General features: G+C 50.7%; 1 protein-coding gene across 2 annotated transcripts in view; it reads right to left on the bottom strand.

Moving 5' to 3' along the window:
• Nucleotides 1-4,559: 4,559 nt before the first annotated feature.
• Ikzf3 (IKAROS family zinc finger 3) overlaps nucleotides 4,560-18,241 on the bottom strand; it is a 93,012-nt gene continuing 79,330 nt past the window's right edge. The window contains exon 3 of one of the 2 annotated variants that reach the window (XM_008768049.4): nucleotides 4,560-11,196. In XM_008768049.4, the coding sequence (XP_008766271.1) occupies nucleotides 10,493-11,196 (704 nt within the window). In that variant the 3' untranslated portion in view covers nucleotides 4,560-10,492. The remainder of the gene's footprint in view (nucleotides 11,197-18,241) is intronic. The other variant, NM_001107047.1, reaches the window with a different exon arrangement.

Below are 18,241 nucleotides of genomic sequence, written 5' to 3' on the forward strand. Positions count from 1 at the left end.
TCTGAGGAGTTCATCTGTTCCCAAAGAAAAGCCAGCATCTACTCAGCACCTGAGGTACTGGGCAGGGGACCTCGCCCCCTTCGGCCAACCAGCCAATCGGAATCTCTGAGACCAACAGGCCTTCCACTTTACACGCAGGAAACTGAGCTTCAGAATGAGTGACTCACCTGGGGTCACAGAGAAAGTTAGAAACAGCCATTTCCATCCTCGAGGGAGGAACTGGGGGGGCTCAGAGCCATAAGGAATGGAGAGGTTTAATGAGAGAGGGAGGGAAGAGGAGAGGAAAGGTGGCCGGCCATGAGCGCGTGGGAAGGGGAAGGGGGGTTGGAATGAGAAGAACAAAGAGTAAGAGGGGGTAAGAGAGGAGTAAGAGAGGAAAGGAGGGGGCAAGCAGCCCCTCATATAGTCAGGCACAGCTGGCTGTTGCTAGGCGACTGTGGGGCGGAGCATACCTGACTGCTGCCAGGTAGCTGTGGGGGTGGAGCTTAGACAGAATATCCACCTGGTTGTCCTCTGACTTCCTCTGCTACACATGCATCATGGCTTATGACCTTCCCTCTAAATAAATACATAAATAAATGAGTGAAATGAAATAGTTTTGAGGACTTGCAAAGTGGCTCAGCGGGCAGGGTTTCCGAGGTTGCAAATGAGCCTTGTGATTGTAGTTGAGGGAAAGCTGTGTGGGAGTGAGATGTGGGCACACCACGCACGTGTGATTATGGAAGGTTTGTGCATCCTTTAACTTGCCAGTTTCTAAGGCCTGAGCCACATCTTCCAGCACACGGTAGAATGCCCTCCTTCCTTCTGGGTACCTGACCACTTTCCCCCACAGGATTCCAGCATATTCAAGCTTCACCAACTCTGGTCTACCCCACTCTCTTACAGCCATCAGTTTTTATCCAGATTTCACAGTTTTGGGCTCCCTCCTTCCACGCTGTGGAGCCACCGAAGCCCATGCATCTAAGGGATGAACTTGGTATTCTCCCCCCACAACCCCTCACCCACGGAAAGACTGGGAGATGAAGTGTCCTGGAGTGGGTTTAGTGAATAGGAGAGGCTCCAGACTGATGAGACCAGGCTGCAGTTGGAGAGCGCGTGCACGCCGGAGTCCCACCCACACCGATGTATAAGCATCCATGGCTGCGCCCTCCTGCGGCCAACTCGGCTCGCACGACGACGCAATTGCTGACAACTTGACGTTCTTTGAATACTGCAGGACGAGGACCCAAATACGCGCAGTGGGTCTCCGGACCCTTCCTAGGGTCTGGAACGACTTCACATGTCGAATCCTTCCCTGCGCAACGCGGTGCAGGGAGGTGCGCGCAGCAACCTCGAGTAGGCGCTCCGCGAGTCTCTACGGGGTTCCGAGCGAATCCAGCTACGCGGCTGCAGTGCCACCTAGCGGCCATTCCTGGAACTACGAGCGGTGCCTCCCGAGGTTCCCTGGTTGATTCGGGCGCATTTCCCCTGCCCCTCCCCCGTTTCAAAGTTTCGCTCTGGGGCGAGGGGAGCTCCTACCTCGCTGCAGTGCCCGGAAGGGCGGGGTGAGGCGCGGCGCAGCCGCGGCGCTGGGCTGTGACCCCGGCGGTTTCACTTCTGGATCCCGCTTCGCTGGGGTTGGGAGAGGAGGACTTGGGTGGGGAGGGTAAGGGCGGTACCTGTGGGCAGGCGGGGTCTAGGACTAGGGACCCCTGGGGTGTCACGCGACCCACGCCTTCCTGCGCTTACTTTCCGCCCCTAGGCTCCATTCCGTTGTCCCCAGGTCTGTTGCGTGTCCGCAGCGGCCGCCGCCCAGTCGAGGCTGCAGACCCCGGAGAGGCGCCTGGAGGCGTGGGCGGCAGAAGGGGAGAGCTGTGAAGCCGCAGGTTCGGGGTTAATCTGCTGGCTGCTGGGACGCCTGGCTGTTTCTCAGAAATGTAGCTACCCCTTCCCTCACCTCCTTGGCTCCCACCTTGCGCCTCACCCCTTCACCTCTACGGAGCCCTTACAGAGTTCTCTCCTACGTTCCCTGACCCCCGGGAATCTGTATCCACCCTGGGAAGGGGTGTAGAGCACCTCAGCCCCCACATTCAGAGCTTCCCACAGTTGAAGAGACAGGAGCCTGGTACCTCTTTGTCCCTTATTTCTTGTCCCAGAATCTTATAAACAGTTGAGAAAGTGGCTTCTTGGGGGAATATCAGGCTACACCCTTCACCTCCTGTGCCCGCTCCCTAGTAGCCCTAAGGTCGAGAAAGGTATGGGATGAGGATTCTCTATCCCTGGGTTTGCTTTTGTTGTTAGAGTCCGCTAGAGCAATGGTGTTGAAGTTGAGCTTAGAGTCTCAGCCCAAAGAGACTGGAATACAAGTACCAGCGCCAATCTCTCTCTCTCTCTCTCTCTCTCTCTCTCTCTCTCTCTCTCTCTCTCACACACACACACACACACACACACACACACACACACACACACACACACACACACACAGAGGAACTCCGCCAGAAAGGCTGAGAATGTCATTCCAGTGGGGGTGGGATGGGACTTGAGTTGGTGGTGGGACAAAGTTGGGGGAGGAGGTAGCACCTGCCCCCCTGGTTCCCATCCAGGGCTGTGGTTTATTTGACTAGGCTGCTCTTTTGGGCCAGGGGGGCAGAGGGGTGGTGGTGGGGTTGATGGGAAAAAGATTCTGGGGCTTCCTGCCCCCTCACTCCTGGGTTGGGGGTGGCAGGCGGCTTACAGGTTACATCACTCACGAGCACTGTAACCTCCGTTCTTTCCATTGGAGACCTTTCTCCGTGTGTGTGTGTGTGTGTGTGTGTGTGTGTGTGTGTGTGTGTGTGTGTGTGTGTGTGCGTGCGTGCGCGCGCGCGCGCGCGCATGCTTGTTACCTATTGGGGGAAGCGCTGCTATTTGGGGGCAGGGAGGCAGCTGCATACTTCACAGGTCAAGACAGAGTTAAAAACAAAACCGCAGCAAACTCAACACCCGTGTCCTTCGGGGACTTTCCGTGACACCTTCCTTCCCCCTGTCCCCAGAGCCAAGGAGCGCCTCCCTAGAGGGCCTCCCCAGCCCAGGTGCAGTGCCTTTGGCCTTTATGCAAACAACCGTCTGCTCGGGAATGCTGCAGGGGCAGAATTTAAGGCCTGGGTGAACCATTGCACTCACCATCTTCCTCAGGCCATTCCTGACACTCTGGAGTTCTGGTCTCCAATGCCCTAGGATTTTAAGGACAGGCTGGAGGGAAAGGAATTTGGTCCTTTTCCTTCCTACCTTCAGGTGGCAGTTGCTTGCAGGTGGAGGTTTGGGTCCTTCAACTTTGCAGGTGGCTGGGGGTGCGGAGTGATGTCGGGGGTGGGGAAGTCTGCAGGTGTGAGGTGGCCTCTCTTGCAGAGTTCATCACCCCATAAAGCAACACTGGTCACTGGAGCTAGGAATTTAAGTGTCCTTAGGCTGGAGAGAAATGCAACTCCATGGCCCCCACCCCCCATCTCTTTGTGAAGGGTTCAAGGACTCCCTGTCTTCCCTTTCTCCCCTCCAGCTGTTTCTGCTTGGGAGGGAGTGGGCTTAGGGAAGGCCACACCAACAGGTAGGTCTGGCTTTTGAGTAAGGGAAAAGCTACTTTGAGGTGATTTACTCTAAAATACAAGGGTAGGCTGCCCTCCAGTCCACCTTGTGCCCCAGGAGGATTTGCTCCAAGTCCTCAAAGCGAATGGCAGGGAGATACTGCTGCTCTAGAGCTGTGTGGGGGACCCCCGCCACCAACCTGCTTAGGACTAAGGTTGCTAACTGCAGAAGCCCCGAGGCAGACGTGTGTGTCCAACCTTTTGACACGGAGACACGATGGTATCACGTACAAAGTTCACATCCAAGAACTGCACAAGCAAATGAAACACAACCTTAATGTTTAAGTTGATGGATTTATGTGTTGGGCTGCATTCCTGGCTGTCCTTGGCCATATGTGGTCCATGGGCCTAGGTTCTACATGCTTTTGGGTGAGTTTACGTGAACTTGGCAGAAGGCTGGACCAATCAATCGTACCCCTCCAACTGTCTTGAGGTAAACGCCAGATAATAAGACAATTATGTGTCATTCTTTGGGGAGCCTCCCACATCACACTTCGGCTGAAGTTTGGGTCCCCAAGTATCTACAGATTGTATGTTGCTTGGCTGAGTTTAATGACTGCAACCTCGAGTGTCTCACTGCTTCAGAGACCCACAGTTGAGAGAAGTCAAGACTTACCTGCCTGTCTCACAGGCTCTCTGTTGGAGGAGAGGGTGGTGAAGCCATGTGGATCAGGGAGACTGTTCTGGGGGTGTTGATCCTGCTATGTCTAGACCCCTGTCTCTGGAATCCCTAGTGAGTTTTAAAGGGCTGTATGCAGCAGAACTCTGCTAGGGCCTCAGTAGTACACAGTACGCAGGCTCAGCGGTGTGGCTGGGGGCTGAGACTTCTGTGGTAATTCCAGTGATTCTGATACTTTAAGATCAAGCCAAGACAAAATTATGGAACTATTCCTCAGGGCAGAGTGAAATCCCTCGACATTCTGACAGGAACCATGACAGATGACAGGCATGCGACGGGACTCATTTTAAACACACCAGGGTTTTATTTATGTATTTATCAGTGTAAAAAAAAAATCAAACACAGTAAAGAAAACTTGACAATACCATCAAAGCTGCTTCATACAGGAGATGCAGTCCTCCTCACATTCTGGCGAGGTTAGCGAGGGCTTCGCTCAAAGCGAACTTTGGACAGACGTTATGGGGTGGGAATTTACTGTACAGGGCTCCCCGTGGTGGGAGTCAGGTAAATCTCCAGAGGAGGGAAAGAGAGACACCATTGCAGGGGATGTTTCTGAGAAGCACAGGCAGGGGGGAAGGCTGATAGTGCAGGCCTTGTGGTAACTTCTAGGTAAGGGTGCCCTGAGTCCCAAGCTGCCTTTTGTTCTTCTCTCATCAACTCTGCAGATGAGGGTCATCCACAGACCACACGTGTGGTAACTTTGACAACCAGAAATTAAAAATAAGCTATGTTTTTTTCCAGTAGCCAGAAGCTCACCGGCTGAGCATATAAAAACCACAGTCTGGGTGAAGGTGTGTCTGCTTTTAAAATGACCTGCTAGTTCTTCACAACCCACAGTAATTTGGTTTCTGTAAATCCACAGAGGCAGGTCAACCAGGAAGGGCTTTGCCAGTGAGCCTGGAAAGATCCTCATATCGATGAGTCACTGGCTACCACACCAGTCATTGTTAAAGGCTGCTCCATTTCCCTCGCATATTAAAACGCGGGTGTCCTTTTTGGGAGGCAAAGAAACAGAGCCTGTTTGAGAAAGATAGGGAGTCCAGTGGAGCTTCCACTCTCTGGCCTCTCAAGAATGGACTCCCTAGAGTGTTGGAGGGTGGGGACCTTCTGGGAAGACTGTGAGGGTTAATGGCTGTGGTCTCCCAGACATGGAGGGAGCAAAGCTCTACTGTCCTGTGAAAGGCCCTGAAAGGGTCAATGTGACTCACACACAGTGGCTCCAAGGGCCAGCATATTCTTTAGCTTTCTGTGACACAACGCTAAGACACTGCCAGTTGGGCATCGGCAGAGGGAGTGCAGGGGGGGGCTCCATCTGCAATGGCACTGGACTAGTGTAATCCTGAACTTTTTCGTGTCCCCATAACCAGATGCAGGATCTACAGTAGAAAATGTGTAATTACACAGTGTAACATTACCCCTTCCCCCAAAGCGACTTTACAGACAAGACTACAGCAAACCTCACAGCACTCTGGAAGGTAGACATTTTATGACTTTCTTTTTAAATCAAAGCATGGATGTTCCAGTTTTGGATAACCACCCAATGGTGTCGATGGATCAGATGATCTGCCATTGAGATATTGAGGGGAATGGTACATCCAACTTCTTCATAGTAAAAACACCTATGTCGCATGTTGACTGCTTGGTGGATTATGGAGGTCACAGCTTAGGTAAGGCAAGAGACAACGACTTCCATTATGCTCTGAGCTCACTCTGGGTCAAAGCCCACACCTGCCCTCTAGGCTCTTGCAAGTCCCTTGTCCTTAGAAATTGTGGTCCCCAACCCTATCCTTACTGACCATGCCCATGGCTGCCCAGTCCTGTCTTCTTAGAGAAACCCTCGGGTGGACCAGATTCAGCTTTTGGTTCTGGATAACAAATGTCGATCCCCAATGGTGATGCCCAGAATCACTGTCTCTTGTAGCACCCTAAACAACCCTTTGCACGAAATAGCATTGCTATCCTTTGAAATGTGGTAATATATATTCTCTTCCTCTGAAGCTCTGGGTGCTGACTTTTAGGTAAAAATTCACCCCCTTTTCTTTTTCCTTCTTGACTGTAGAAGTCTTAATTCAAGGTTTCTGCATCCTCAAAGATGCCCAAGCTCATCCACAAGTCTGAACTGACACGGGGATTCCCAAGCCTTTCTAGAGACCAGCATACCTTTCAGTGGAGTGCAGCTAAAAGGGAGGACCATGGGCCTTAAAGGGAAGACCATAGATCTTACAGGGAGGACTATTGACATTACAGGGAGGACCATGGGCCTTACAGGGAGGACCATAGATCTTACAGGGAGGACTATGGATCTTACAGGGAGGACTATGGATCTTACAGGGAGGACTATAGATATTACAGGGAGGACCATAGACCTTACAGGGAGGATCATTGATCTTACAGGGAGGACCATGGACCAACTTTGTCCCCATAGTCTTCCTGCTTGCCCTGGGGTATGTTTCAAAAATATGATTTGTCTGTTGGTGTCTGTCTGTCTCTTATCTATCTGTCTGTCTGTCTATCTATCTATCTATCTATCTATCTATCTATCTATCTATCTATCATCTACATTTCTATATCTCTTTTTCTTCCAGCCAGGCTTGGAAACCAGGGCCTGTCTCATGCTGGTGCTAGGCAAGAAGCATTCTTGTACTGAGCCACACCCTAGCCTGGAAGTAAGGCTTTCCCCTCAAAGTGTAACAACCTTCACATTCGGTAAGGGGGCAAGGCAGCTGAGGAGAATAGTAATGTAGACCCTACTTGCAAAACTTTTATGTCAATACGGCATTTGTTAGTTATATATTTCAATTAAGATTTTATGTGTTAAAATATTTCTCTTTGCAAAATACACTTGGGCCATTTTCTTCAGTGGTGGTGTGTGTATGTGTATGTGTATGTGTGTGGTGTGTGTATGTGTGGTGTGTGTGTGTGTGTGTGTGTGTGTGTGTGTGTGTGTGTGTGAATATGGATAGATTGACCAGAATGGTAAGCACATAAAAGGTGGAAAAATCTGTCATGGGTGAACTCAGGAGCAAAGTCAGAAGGACTGAGAATGGCAGCAGAGAGAGAAGGCCAGCTGGCTTGTTGTCGCCAGGACACTGTTTCTTTGGGGATGGCTTGAAGCCTGTGAAGATCAGTGGCCTTTCCCCTCTTCTGGTGGTGATGGTGAGTAGGAGCGGCACTTCTGTTCGGCTCTGTGCAGCACTTCAGATCATGGTAAGGAGCACTGGGAAAGACATTTCTACTTTTTCCCACCCTAACCCCAACTCTGTCACCTTGGCTGCAATGGAACTTCTTGTGGGTTTGGTTGGTCCCCAAATCGCAGCCCCCACCCCTGTGGTGTGTGGTGGAAGTCTGCTTATAAGAGAGCTGGTGGGAAAGGAAGGCAAGATCCACAGGGTTCATGGCAGAGGTGTCTGTGTGAGGAAGCTGAAGCCACCCCAGGACTTCACAGCCCTCACCTCCATTGGGGCAGCCCTTAGGTAGTACAGGCAGTGGTAACCATGACACTAACCACAGCACCCCGCTAGGCTCAACTGCCAGGCTCAAGATCTTCAAGTTCCAGCGGGCCCTTGGAGTTGAGGGCTCCTACCGAGGCTCTGGATGCTTCTATGAAGGTCAAGGCTCTGTGTGCACATCTCTCAGAAAAGGAGCCTTGGGACATGTGTGCAACCCAGCGAGCCCACAGTTTCTGGGCTGGTAGAATGGTAGTTCACCATCTTGAGATGACAAAGAATGAGTATGGGTGTGTGTGCGCGTGTGTGTGTGCCTGTGTGTGTGTGTGTGTGTGTGTGTGTGTGTGTGTATGTGCCAACACCCCTGCAGCAGATTTCAACAGCACTCTGGTGGAACTGTCCATTTCTGTATCTCTCCTTTCTAGTCTCTGTTTTCCAACGCCCTCTCTTTGTACCCCCCTCCCCAAGACAACAGGATGTGAAATATCTCAAGCATAGAACAGGCAGGTCCTCTTTCACCAGGGGCATGAACAATGTGGTACAGCTCAGATCCGATTCTGCTGGGAGGCAGAGAGATACGCTGAAGACACCTGGCCCTTAGCTGAAGCCTCAGACACACGGCACTGTTGCCATGGAGTTTCACACGCCCACCCCCTTTACCCTGAGACAGACACCATGCTACAAAGCAGGCTAAGCCATTTGTGTGTTTGAGGTGGAACGTTTTAATTACTGGCATCGTGTAGATGAGTGAGAGCCGAATCCATAAGCCCTTTAGAAGGAAAATGCTAATTATTATACCAGGAATTTGGAATTCTTGGCTCTGGTAGAAATGTTCATAAAAGCTAGCTCTTAATTTGTAAGTAGGCTCCATGAAGCTGTCCCTGTAAGCGGAAGTTATTTTTCCTAACACAAGCTCTTTTAAAAGGCAAGGAAGAAAAGGACCCTGGCAAGGAGCTGTAGATGCCGGTTGGTGTGTGCGCAACAGCACAATCAAAACACCTTCCTGTTCTCGGTCCTTCCCCGCCATCTCCCTCACGGTCATGACTCAGTGGCTGAAGGAAAAACTTAACACAACTACATTTTCACACCAAAGAAATAGGAAACACGTTCTTACGCGCAGACTCGGTTGCTTAATGCCCACACATCAAGAAGTTAAAAAAAAAAAAAAAACAAACCAACATAGCCCGTGGTTATTGAATAATCATGTATCAAGGTCTGAAGGGACCATTAAGAGGGTTTAGATCCACCACTTATTTTACGGTTGAGGAAATTTAGTTTTTAGAGTTAACTAATTAGTAGCGAACATGAGCTCAGCAAACATATTTTGTGGCCTCTACCCCAGCACTCATTTCATGGGACATTTTTACAAGAATCTTGATGTCTTGGTGCCCGTGTGACAAAGGTGACTGACTGGTCCATCTACGGAAAACCATCCGTCTTCCAAGACTCTCAGTGAGATGCGGTAGCTCCTGGACAACAGAAACCCAAGACCACGACAGTGACCGCTCTCTCACCCCAGCGCTTGGAAGGCTGAGGCAGGAGGGTCAGAGTGCTGGCCAGCCTCAGCTAGTAGTGAGCTTGAGGCTAGCCTGGGCAGCCGAAGACCCTGTTTTAAAAATAGAATAATGAAATAAAAGCCACACATGTCTAACCCAGGAGAACATGATGTCACAGTGTTCTGAGAGAACATCTGCGGTTCTGTCCCTGGTCTCACCGATGTGGGGTGGGGGTGGGGTGGATTAAGCAGCACATTTGATTCCTTTTGCCTAAAATCACTTTCGAATGTTCTTGGGTTTTCAGCCAGTACTCTACAAAGGTGACAAGAACTGCCAACCAACTATGTCCTTACACACTCTGCTCAGCCAATCTTTCTTTCCTCCATTTCTTTTCTTTCCTCTTTGTCCTCTGGTGTGGGGGATGGAACTTGGCAGACTTGGCAGGCACTGTACCCCTAAGCTGTGTCCCCCACTTGCTCTACCAATCTCAATCAATGGGGACAAATTACCACCCCTCAGTGGATGACTGCGGTTTCCATGATACCCGATGTTTAAAATCATTGGCTCTTCCGGTTCAGAATTTTCCTCCAGACAGAGGCAGGAGGATCAGAGTTCTGGCTCAGGCCAAATTGTCTGAGGTTGTCCCTTGCGACATCAGGTAAAGCAGAAGGGTCCTCAGATGGCTTCAGTTTTGTTTTGCTTGCGTGATAGGAAGTGGATTGAAGCGCCACAAATAGGGTCTTCCATTACTGACAGCGGGTCCTTACTGTTATAAACACCTCTTCTTTACTGTTTGGACGTGAAGGGAGGGATGACAACACACTAACCCTTCTGCCTTGCTAACCCTTCTGCCTTGTGTTGGTGCCCAAGGGCAAGGGTAGCTGGTCAGTTGTTCTGCTGTGCGTGTGGATCTGGGCATAGGATCAAAAGGCTTTTCCACATATGGCTGAGAATTCCAGCGAATGATTCCTGCAGCCAATTGGCCAGGAGCTCCAGTGGATTGCTACAAAAGATAATGAACCAGATTCTTCTTTGGCTTTTAAATCCCATCGAATTCAACTGACGGGAGAGGGAGGTTTCCCAAAGTGACATGACAGCTCTGCAGACAGTTTCTGGATGAGGGCAGTGTCTCTCTGACCGCTCCTGCCAGCCATGACTGAGAGCTGATGTACCTGGGCAGGGCTGTGGGTTTGAGTTCGGTCTACTGGGTAAGGTTGTCATCAGCTTTTAAAAACAATGCTGACCCTTAGGTGTGCGCTTGGAGACGGATGCTCACTTCAACATGGCTCTGTGTTCTCCCCTGGCGATGTGAGAGGAGAATTCGTAGCGATCGTGGCTTCGATATCCACACATGTTACACTCAAAGGGGTCACGGAAACCGTGGCACCCCATGTGGATGGTGAACATCACATAATCTAGGAAGAGGACGTGGCAGTGGTCACACCGGAACACATCCATCACCTCCCCTTCTTTGTTGATCACTTTGATGGAGTCCCTCAGGCAGATGGGAGGGGGCTTGAGGAGTTCGAAAGAGCGAGGTACCTCCTTGAGAAGTGGCATCCCGTTGCGGGCCTGGGGGAGGACCATGTGGCCCTGTTGGTAGATGTGATTCTGGCGATCCTCGTGGTTGCTGTCGGTGTCTGTGGAATCCTGGGCACTGTTATTGGGGGACAGACCTCGTTCAGAAGGCAAGATCTTCTCTGGCAGGAGGATCCGTTTCTTCTCCAGCTCCTGTGGGGCCCCATTGGGCATATCGGCCCGAGTAAGTGCTATGGGGTACACGCTGCTGATGACTGGGACCATCTCAGAGGTGGGAGCAGGCGGAGTCTGGACTAAGGGGCGAAGGGCTTCAGCCCCGAGATAGCTGATGGCGTTGTTGATGGCTTGGTCCATCATCCGGGTCTGCATCATCTCGTTCTCCTTTTCGTACATGTAGCCCGGATTGTAGTTGGCGTCAAAGCAGTGGCGCTTCTCACCTGAAACAGGCGGGAGGGGAGGTTACGGAAGAAACAGCAAGAAGCAGACTGGGTAAAGTTGTTTCCCAGAATCCTCTAGAAGAGGGGAAGGCTAAGCTGTGGCTGCTGCTCACCGGCACTCAGCCGCGGGGCAGGGGCGTAGGGGGCACCCAGCCGCGGGGCAGGGGCATACCCAGCCACAAGGAGTCTCAGGGGGTACACCAGGCACATGTTTGGGGGTGCTGTACAAATCTGACTTGTCAAATTTAAGCCAGTGGATAAAAGAGAGGGGCAGAGATGCCATTAGGGGACGCCATGTTGTGAGGCGTGCCACTGGAGGAGGGGGTGGGCACAAGAAGCAAAGACAGCGGACCATGACTGGCTGGGGCGGTGGGCTGTGAGGGGCCTGGGGCCTCGCTCTCTCACTCTGTGTGTACTCTGAAAGTGCTGGGCCAGTCCTAACTACTATTCAGCTTGTAATATTGGGTATTGATCGGCCTCAGTAGCTCGCAGTGCGTGGCTTGCTCTGGCTGCCCCCTAATCCTCATTTACTTTGTACTGATTTACTTATGGCACCGTAAGAAAACACGGGGATCAGAGCAATCAAGTTCTGTTCTTGAGTGGTCTCTACTCTTGCAGGGCAGAAACAACGGGAGACAAGCTCTAGCATGGACATGGCATGCTCATCTATGGCTTTATTCTAAATGGCCCATTTGATGTGTGTGTGTGTGTGTGTGTGTGTGTGTGTGTGTGTGTGTGTGTGTGTGTGTGTGTTAGGGTTGTAAGGTGCTATACAGGCAAAGCGAGGCCGTTTGGTATGAACTGTATATTTCAACATTAAGGGGAAGCCAAAACTTCAGAAGTACTCTGGGAAAGGAGTGAATTCTCAGAAAAAATGTAACTCTTGAAAAGGGTCCTGGTGAACTGGCGGGACTAGCATTGCTCTGTCTGAGGGAGGAGAAGAGATGAGGGCTGAAAGACACCGGCATATGGAGCCCTGTAAGGTCCACTGGGGGAGAAGCAGTGCTGGTTGAGGCAGGCTTCAGCCACATAGACTAGTTTGGGCTGGTTTGATTCTGGTTCTATTGGTTACTAGTTGTGTGACCCTGTGTGAAATGAACACAGTAACTCCTCGAGGGGTCACAGGTGCTCAGGACAGGGCCAAGCACATACACAGCACCTGGCACATGCTGGCATCTTCTTTTATTTTTGCTTTTCTTCCCTTCTCCTTCCTCCCCCTCCCTCCCTCCTTCTCCCTCCCTCCCTCCCTCCCTCCCTCCCTCCCTCCCTCCCTTCCTTCCTTCCTTCCTCCCTCCCTCCCTTGTGTTCTTACATTTATTTATTTGCTTTGCCTAAGGGGACACAGGTTTGTCACAGAACGCTTATTGAGGTTAAAGGGCAACTTATGGGGCTCAGTTCTGTCATTCCACCACGTGGGACCTTGGTTTTGAACTCAGGTTACCAAACTTGGCACCAACTGCCCTCATCTGTCGAGCCATCTCACTGACCTGGGTTTTCTGTTCATAGGGATCAAAGTTCACAAATGGCCCGTGTGCTTCCAAGTAGGTTGTATCCCATATTGTGGGAAAGAAAGAGAGATCTTGGGGGAAAAAAAAAACCGAAACAGGAAGGAAGAGGTAGGCCTATAATCCCGGCTACTCCTGAGGCCAAGGGAAGAGGATCAGATAGAAGACCTGCCTGGGCTACAAAAGAGGGTTCAAGGTCACCCTGGGCGACCTTGTGAATCTTTGTCTCCAAAATTAAAGTCATGTCTTAGTGCTTGTCCATTTGTGTGAGACCCTAGGGTCAATCCCAGTACCACAAACAGAGGACCCTTGAAACACACACAGTAGGGTCACATACTAGGCATTCCAAATAACCAGCCATAGAATGCGGCTGGATTCAAACACACAGCGAGTGGCTACCTGCCTCTGAGGGAAGGAAGCTGTGACCAATGAAGAGCAATGGGTAAAATGTGCCAGACAAGGTGGGAGGCGGAAAAGGCCGGCTAGGAGAGCTGAGATGTGTTTACCCTGCATCCCCATGACCTTGTGGACATGTTACTTTCTACACTAATATCTGAGAAGGAAAAAGAAAAAGCCCTAACTTGACAGCTCACGAGGAAGCCACAGAAAAATGTGCACGCTTGCCAAAGTAACCAATGGGTTTTCTTTCCAACCCTGAGACTGGCTCTCTCCTTGATCATGATGGCTGACTGAAGCAAAGACACCAAGAACAAGAGACACCGAGTTCACCCACACCTGTTCCCCTGGAAATGGCACAGGACTGATGAAATCTGGTTCCTTAATCTTTCCAAGGTCATTTCCCAGCGTGGCTGGCTCTGCTAAACTCCCTAAATACCCGGAGATCTCTAATCTCTGTCTCTTATGGCGGAGAGGCTCTGGGAAGTTTCCAGGGTCCTGTAGGCACACTGGGTACCTCTGCCTTCCTCCACACCACTCAGCTGGGGTGCCACAGGGGGAGAGGGGCAAGGCAGGAAGGGAAACCAAACGCCTGGAAGAATGGAGTCAGGTGACTGGGTTGCGTGGTTTAACGCAGACCATTGTTCAATGTGGTAAGGGGAGCGCCCGAGATCTTCACGTGCACGCAGCTCACTCTGATCAGATCCCCTCATCTCCCGGTTACCGTAACCGGATCGCTACAGATGGTTATCAGTCACCTGCAGACCGGATGACTCAATGAGTATGAAACCCCGAAGGGGTAGGCTACAGTAATTGAAAAGCCAATAGTGCACGTTTCTTGAGTAACACACTCATACAAAAGGTTAGGCAAAACCACAAGAGTATAACTGCTTCCAAGGCAGCTCACAGACATTTTCTTCTGATGATGAAGACACAAATGATCCTGGCTGCCTGGTTGGGCCACTCGCTCCTTAGAGACCTTCTTCAAAGTGGCTAACCTATATTTTGGTATTTCTGGAGTGAGTAACTGCACATCTGTATTGAAGCCATGGGAACATGGTTGTTGGAAACCTAGCATCCCAGACGGGGCAGGCAGACTTAGAGCTCCGTCTTCAGGGTCTAAGGTCCACTATAGATTGTATATAAGATGTTAACGATAAAAGCACCTTTTTTTTTTTTTTCCGGAGCTGAGGACCGAACCCCGGGCCTTGCGCTTGCTAGGCAAGCGCTCTACCACTGAGCTAAATCCCCAACCCCTAAAAGCAACTTTTACTGCGGCCCTGGCCCTACGGTACTGAGCTCTGTGCTACAGACTTAGCTCACTGCCACTTCATCAGCCCTCAAGGCCGAAAGCTTTCAAGTGGATTACTGTCTTGGACGGAAGAGGAACTGAGAGCTCAAACAATTTGCTTCATTTTTTCCCAAGGTTGTCCATGGTGACTGGAGAGCCGGGTTCCAATTCGAGAGTCACATCTTAGCGCATGCTGGAAGCTTTCTCGCTCCCAGTGGCTCAGCCTTCCACAGACAGTGACCTCAGACATTCTGCTGGGATAGTTCCCATAGGCTCGGCAGAGGGCGTCTAGTGGCGGCAAACGTGGCCCTTTGGTTTTTAATTCTCACAGTTGTCAGCATATATCAGACTATGCGTTTGAGCATCATCCACGATGCGGGCTGTCTGCCCGGTGCTTAACAGAGCGCCTGGCACACGTGAGTACTCGGAAAGTGATGGCCTGTTACTGTTATTACTTATGCTCTGGAAAATACGGACACCAGGGCAACCCGAGGACAAGATGCAGCACCTACTTCACTCTGAGGCAGCATCCTCACTGGCTTTGTGGAGGAACTAAGTGTAGCACAGACAAGAGAGTGGGGGAGGAAACCGTGGGGCACTTCAAAGACGGGCTAGGAAAGTATGGGCGCTCGGATCTCTTCTTCCACTTGTGCTTGGACTCGGAGGTGGAGGAGGTGGGCAGCCACAGCAAAGGGTAGAAGACTGTGACGGGGGTGGGGTGGGGGTGGGCTGGGGAGGGGGAGGGCATCCAGACCCGGAACTTGGGAAGGAATACCCGGAAGTAGAAAGGGGTCCAGAAAAGTGTGAAGGAAGAGCACATGGAGGCTGGGCAGAGGTCTTGGAGTTTCTCAGGTCACTTGATGATGTTTCTTGCTACTTCCTACTATGTATCATGGCTGTTTCCACTCACCACCTCACTGCAAGCACATGGAAGGGAGAGGGAGGGAGAGAGGGAGGGAGGGAGGGAGGGAGAAAGAAAGGGAGATAAGGAAGGAGGAAGAGAGGGAAGGAAGGAGGAAGGAAGGAAGGAGGAAGGGAGGGAGGGAGGAAGGGAGGAAGGGAAAGAGGGATGGGGAGGAAGGAAGGGAAACAGGGAGGTACGAAGGGCAGATAAGCAAGAAAAATGGGGTGCTCAGTGGTTATAGTGATTCTGATTTCAACTTAAGGAAGACTGGAGTTACTAACACTCCCTTCAGGACATGGGGAGTCAGGCTGCAGCAGAAAGGGGAGAAAGTATAAACACTGACCAGGAGGAGACCTGAGCTGGACACCACACAGGGCTGCTGCCCAGGTCTTTGACATTTGTGACACACTGCTTGGATATAAGGAATTCCAGGCAGCCAAGAGAGTTCTTCATTCTGGACACAAAATAGCAGCCTTCAGGGTTTCCCTGACACCAGCTCTCAGGGACCAGACTTCTGGTGGCCCAAAGCCTCTCAGCACATGCTCCATGACCTCCCGCAAAAGGAGGGCCACGCCTGGCCTTACCTGACCCGGGTCTGGCCCCGTTTTATCTAGCTGTGTCTCCCCACTGCTCTGGTTTTCTTTCCTTCCTGAGTCTAACGACTTCTCCGAAGGTTCCTGGCATCCTTAGAGTGTGCCTTAATTAAGAACATCTTAATGTCCATGGAACCAGGGACACAGAGACTCTAGGAAGGGGCTCCTTGACAGGTGATAACTGCCCCCTGCTGCTCTGTTAACCAAAGTAGGTCCTCATCCTGCACATGCACCACCAGGAGAGCTGATGGCGCCTGCAGAAGTGCCAAAACCTCACTGCCATGTTTACTGACAGTGACAAAGGTCTTTTTCCCCCTTCATGTTCTTTTCAACACAAGAGCTGTCATTAATAAAGTAACACATAAAATCTTTTCAAAAGGAGATGTGGTGAGTTCTGTTTGCAGGGTGGGGTGGGGGAGAAAACCAGGAAAAAGAAAAATTCAGCAACAAGTTGTGTTTCCTCTTCTTGTGGAGAGAAAGCTGCTCTCTGTTCTGGTCCGACTATTTGAGGCTAGCCTGATCTAAACGAAGGCCAAACACTGTATAACAGGACAAGCTTCAGGTCAGGATGCTACAAGCAAGTCCATCTTGTCTTTTGGAGAGAGATCATCTTGACATAGATGAGAGCCACCGCCCCTGCAGGGGTGCAGGGGAAGGGGTCCCAAATTCTGTTTGACCTTTGCCCTCATAGTTCAAGAGGTTAGCGCTCAGGGGCTGGTGTGAGAACGGTGCACTCTTTGCAAGGATGAAAGGGAATGACTCATTCTTCATGGCCCACTCAGTGCCATTTCCCTGGCAGCGAAGCTCTTCAGAAAATGGTGTCTTGGAAAGGGAGGAGGGAAAGGAGAGGGAGGGGAGCACTGGTCTGGGCTTACATGGCTGCATCCCACATCCCACATCCCACAGGAGGTGCTCTGCTTTCCTTCTCCTGACCTCACTGCTTTCAGGCACACAGGGTGGGTCAGCTAGATGACACAAGGTCTTCCCCTGTGCAGTGGATTTTCTCTCCTTCCTTCCTTCCTCTCTCCTTCCTTCCTTTCTTCCTTCCTTTTCTTTTTGTATGTATATATACACATACCTCATCTTGTGTGTGTCTGTCTGTTACTGTGTGTGTGTCTGTATGTGTCTGCATGTCTGTCTGTGTCTGTGTTTCTGTGACTGTGTCTGTGTGTCTGTCTGTGTCTGTGTGTATGCCTGTGTGTGTGTCTGTGTGTGTTTCTGTGAGTGTGTCTGTGTGTGTCTATCTGTGTGTCTCGTGTGTGTGTGTGTCTGTGTGTGTCTGTGTGTGTGTCTGTGACTGTGTGTGTGTCTGTATGTGTCTGTATGTCTGTGCCTGTGTGTTTCTGTGACTGTGTCTGTGTGTGTTTGTCTGTGTCTGTGTGTGTGTCTGTGTGTTTCTCTGTGTGTCTGTGTCTGTGTCTGTGTTTGTGTGTGGGTCTGTGTATTTCTGTGTGTGTCTCTGTGTGTGTGTCTATGACTGTGTGTATGTCTGTTTGTCTGTGTGTCTCTCTGTGTGTGTGTGTTTCTGTATGTGTGTGTGTCTGTGACTGTGTCTGTATGTGTGACTGTGTGTGTGTGTGTCTGTGTCTGTTTGTGTGTTTCTCTGTGTATCTGTGTCAGTGTCTGTGTATGTGTTTCTGTGTGTGTGTCTATGTGTTTCTCTGTGTGTCTGTGTGTGTTTCTGTGTGTGTGTATATCTGTGTGTTTCTGTGTGTGTGTATATCTTTGTGTTTCTGTGTGTTCCTGTGTGTGTCTGTGTGTGTGTGTCTGTGTGTGCGTGCACATGTGTAAGCGGAGGCTAGATGTCCAACTTAAGGGTGTCTTCCTTAATAATTTTTCTTCTTCTTTTTTTTTTTTTTTTTGGTTCTTTTTTTCGGAGCTGGGGACCGAACCCAGGGCCTTGCGCTTCCTACGTAAGCGTTCTACCACTGAGCTAAATCCCCAGCCCCAATAATTTTTCTTCTTATTTTTTGAGACACAGTCTCTCACTGAACCCAGAGTTTCCAATTTGGAAAGAATGACTAGCAAGCTCCCGAGACTCCTGATGGTATCACAGGAGATTTCATGGGGGTTCTGGAAGGAGGGATGAATAACAAACTCTGGTCTTCATGCTTGTACATCAGCCCACCCCACAACAGGATCCCACTAACTAGCTCTACCTGGCCCAGAATTCTTGGTACAGAACCAGTTGGCCTGGAACTCACAGAGATCAGAGATCTGTCTGCCTCTTGTGTGCCCTAAAAAGAATCTCATAAACAAAGGCTTAGGAGCAGGCACCAAAACGAGAGTACCATACATCTAACAGGAAACCTCTCTCTCTCTCTCTCTCTCTCTCTCTCTCTCTCTCTCTCTTTCT

The sequence above is a fragment of the Rattus norvegicus genome, chromosome 10, assembly GCF_036323735.1.
Source record: "Rattus norvegicus strain BN/NHsdMcwi chromosome 10, GRCr8, whole genome shotgun sequence".
NCBI lineage: Eukaryota > Metazoa > Chordata > Mammalia > Rodentia > Muridae > Rattus > Rattus norvegicus.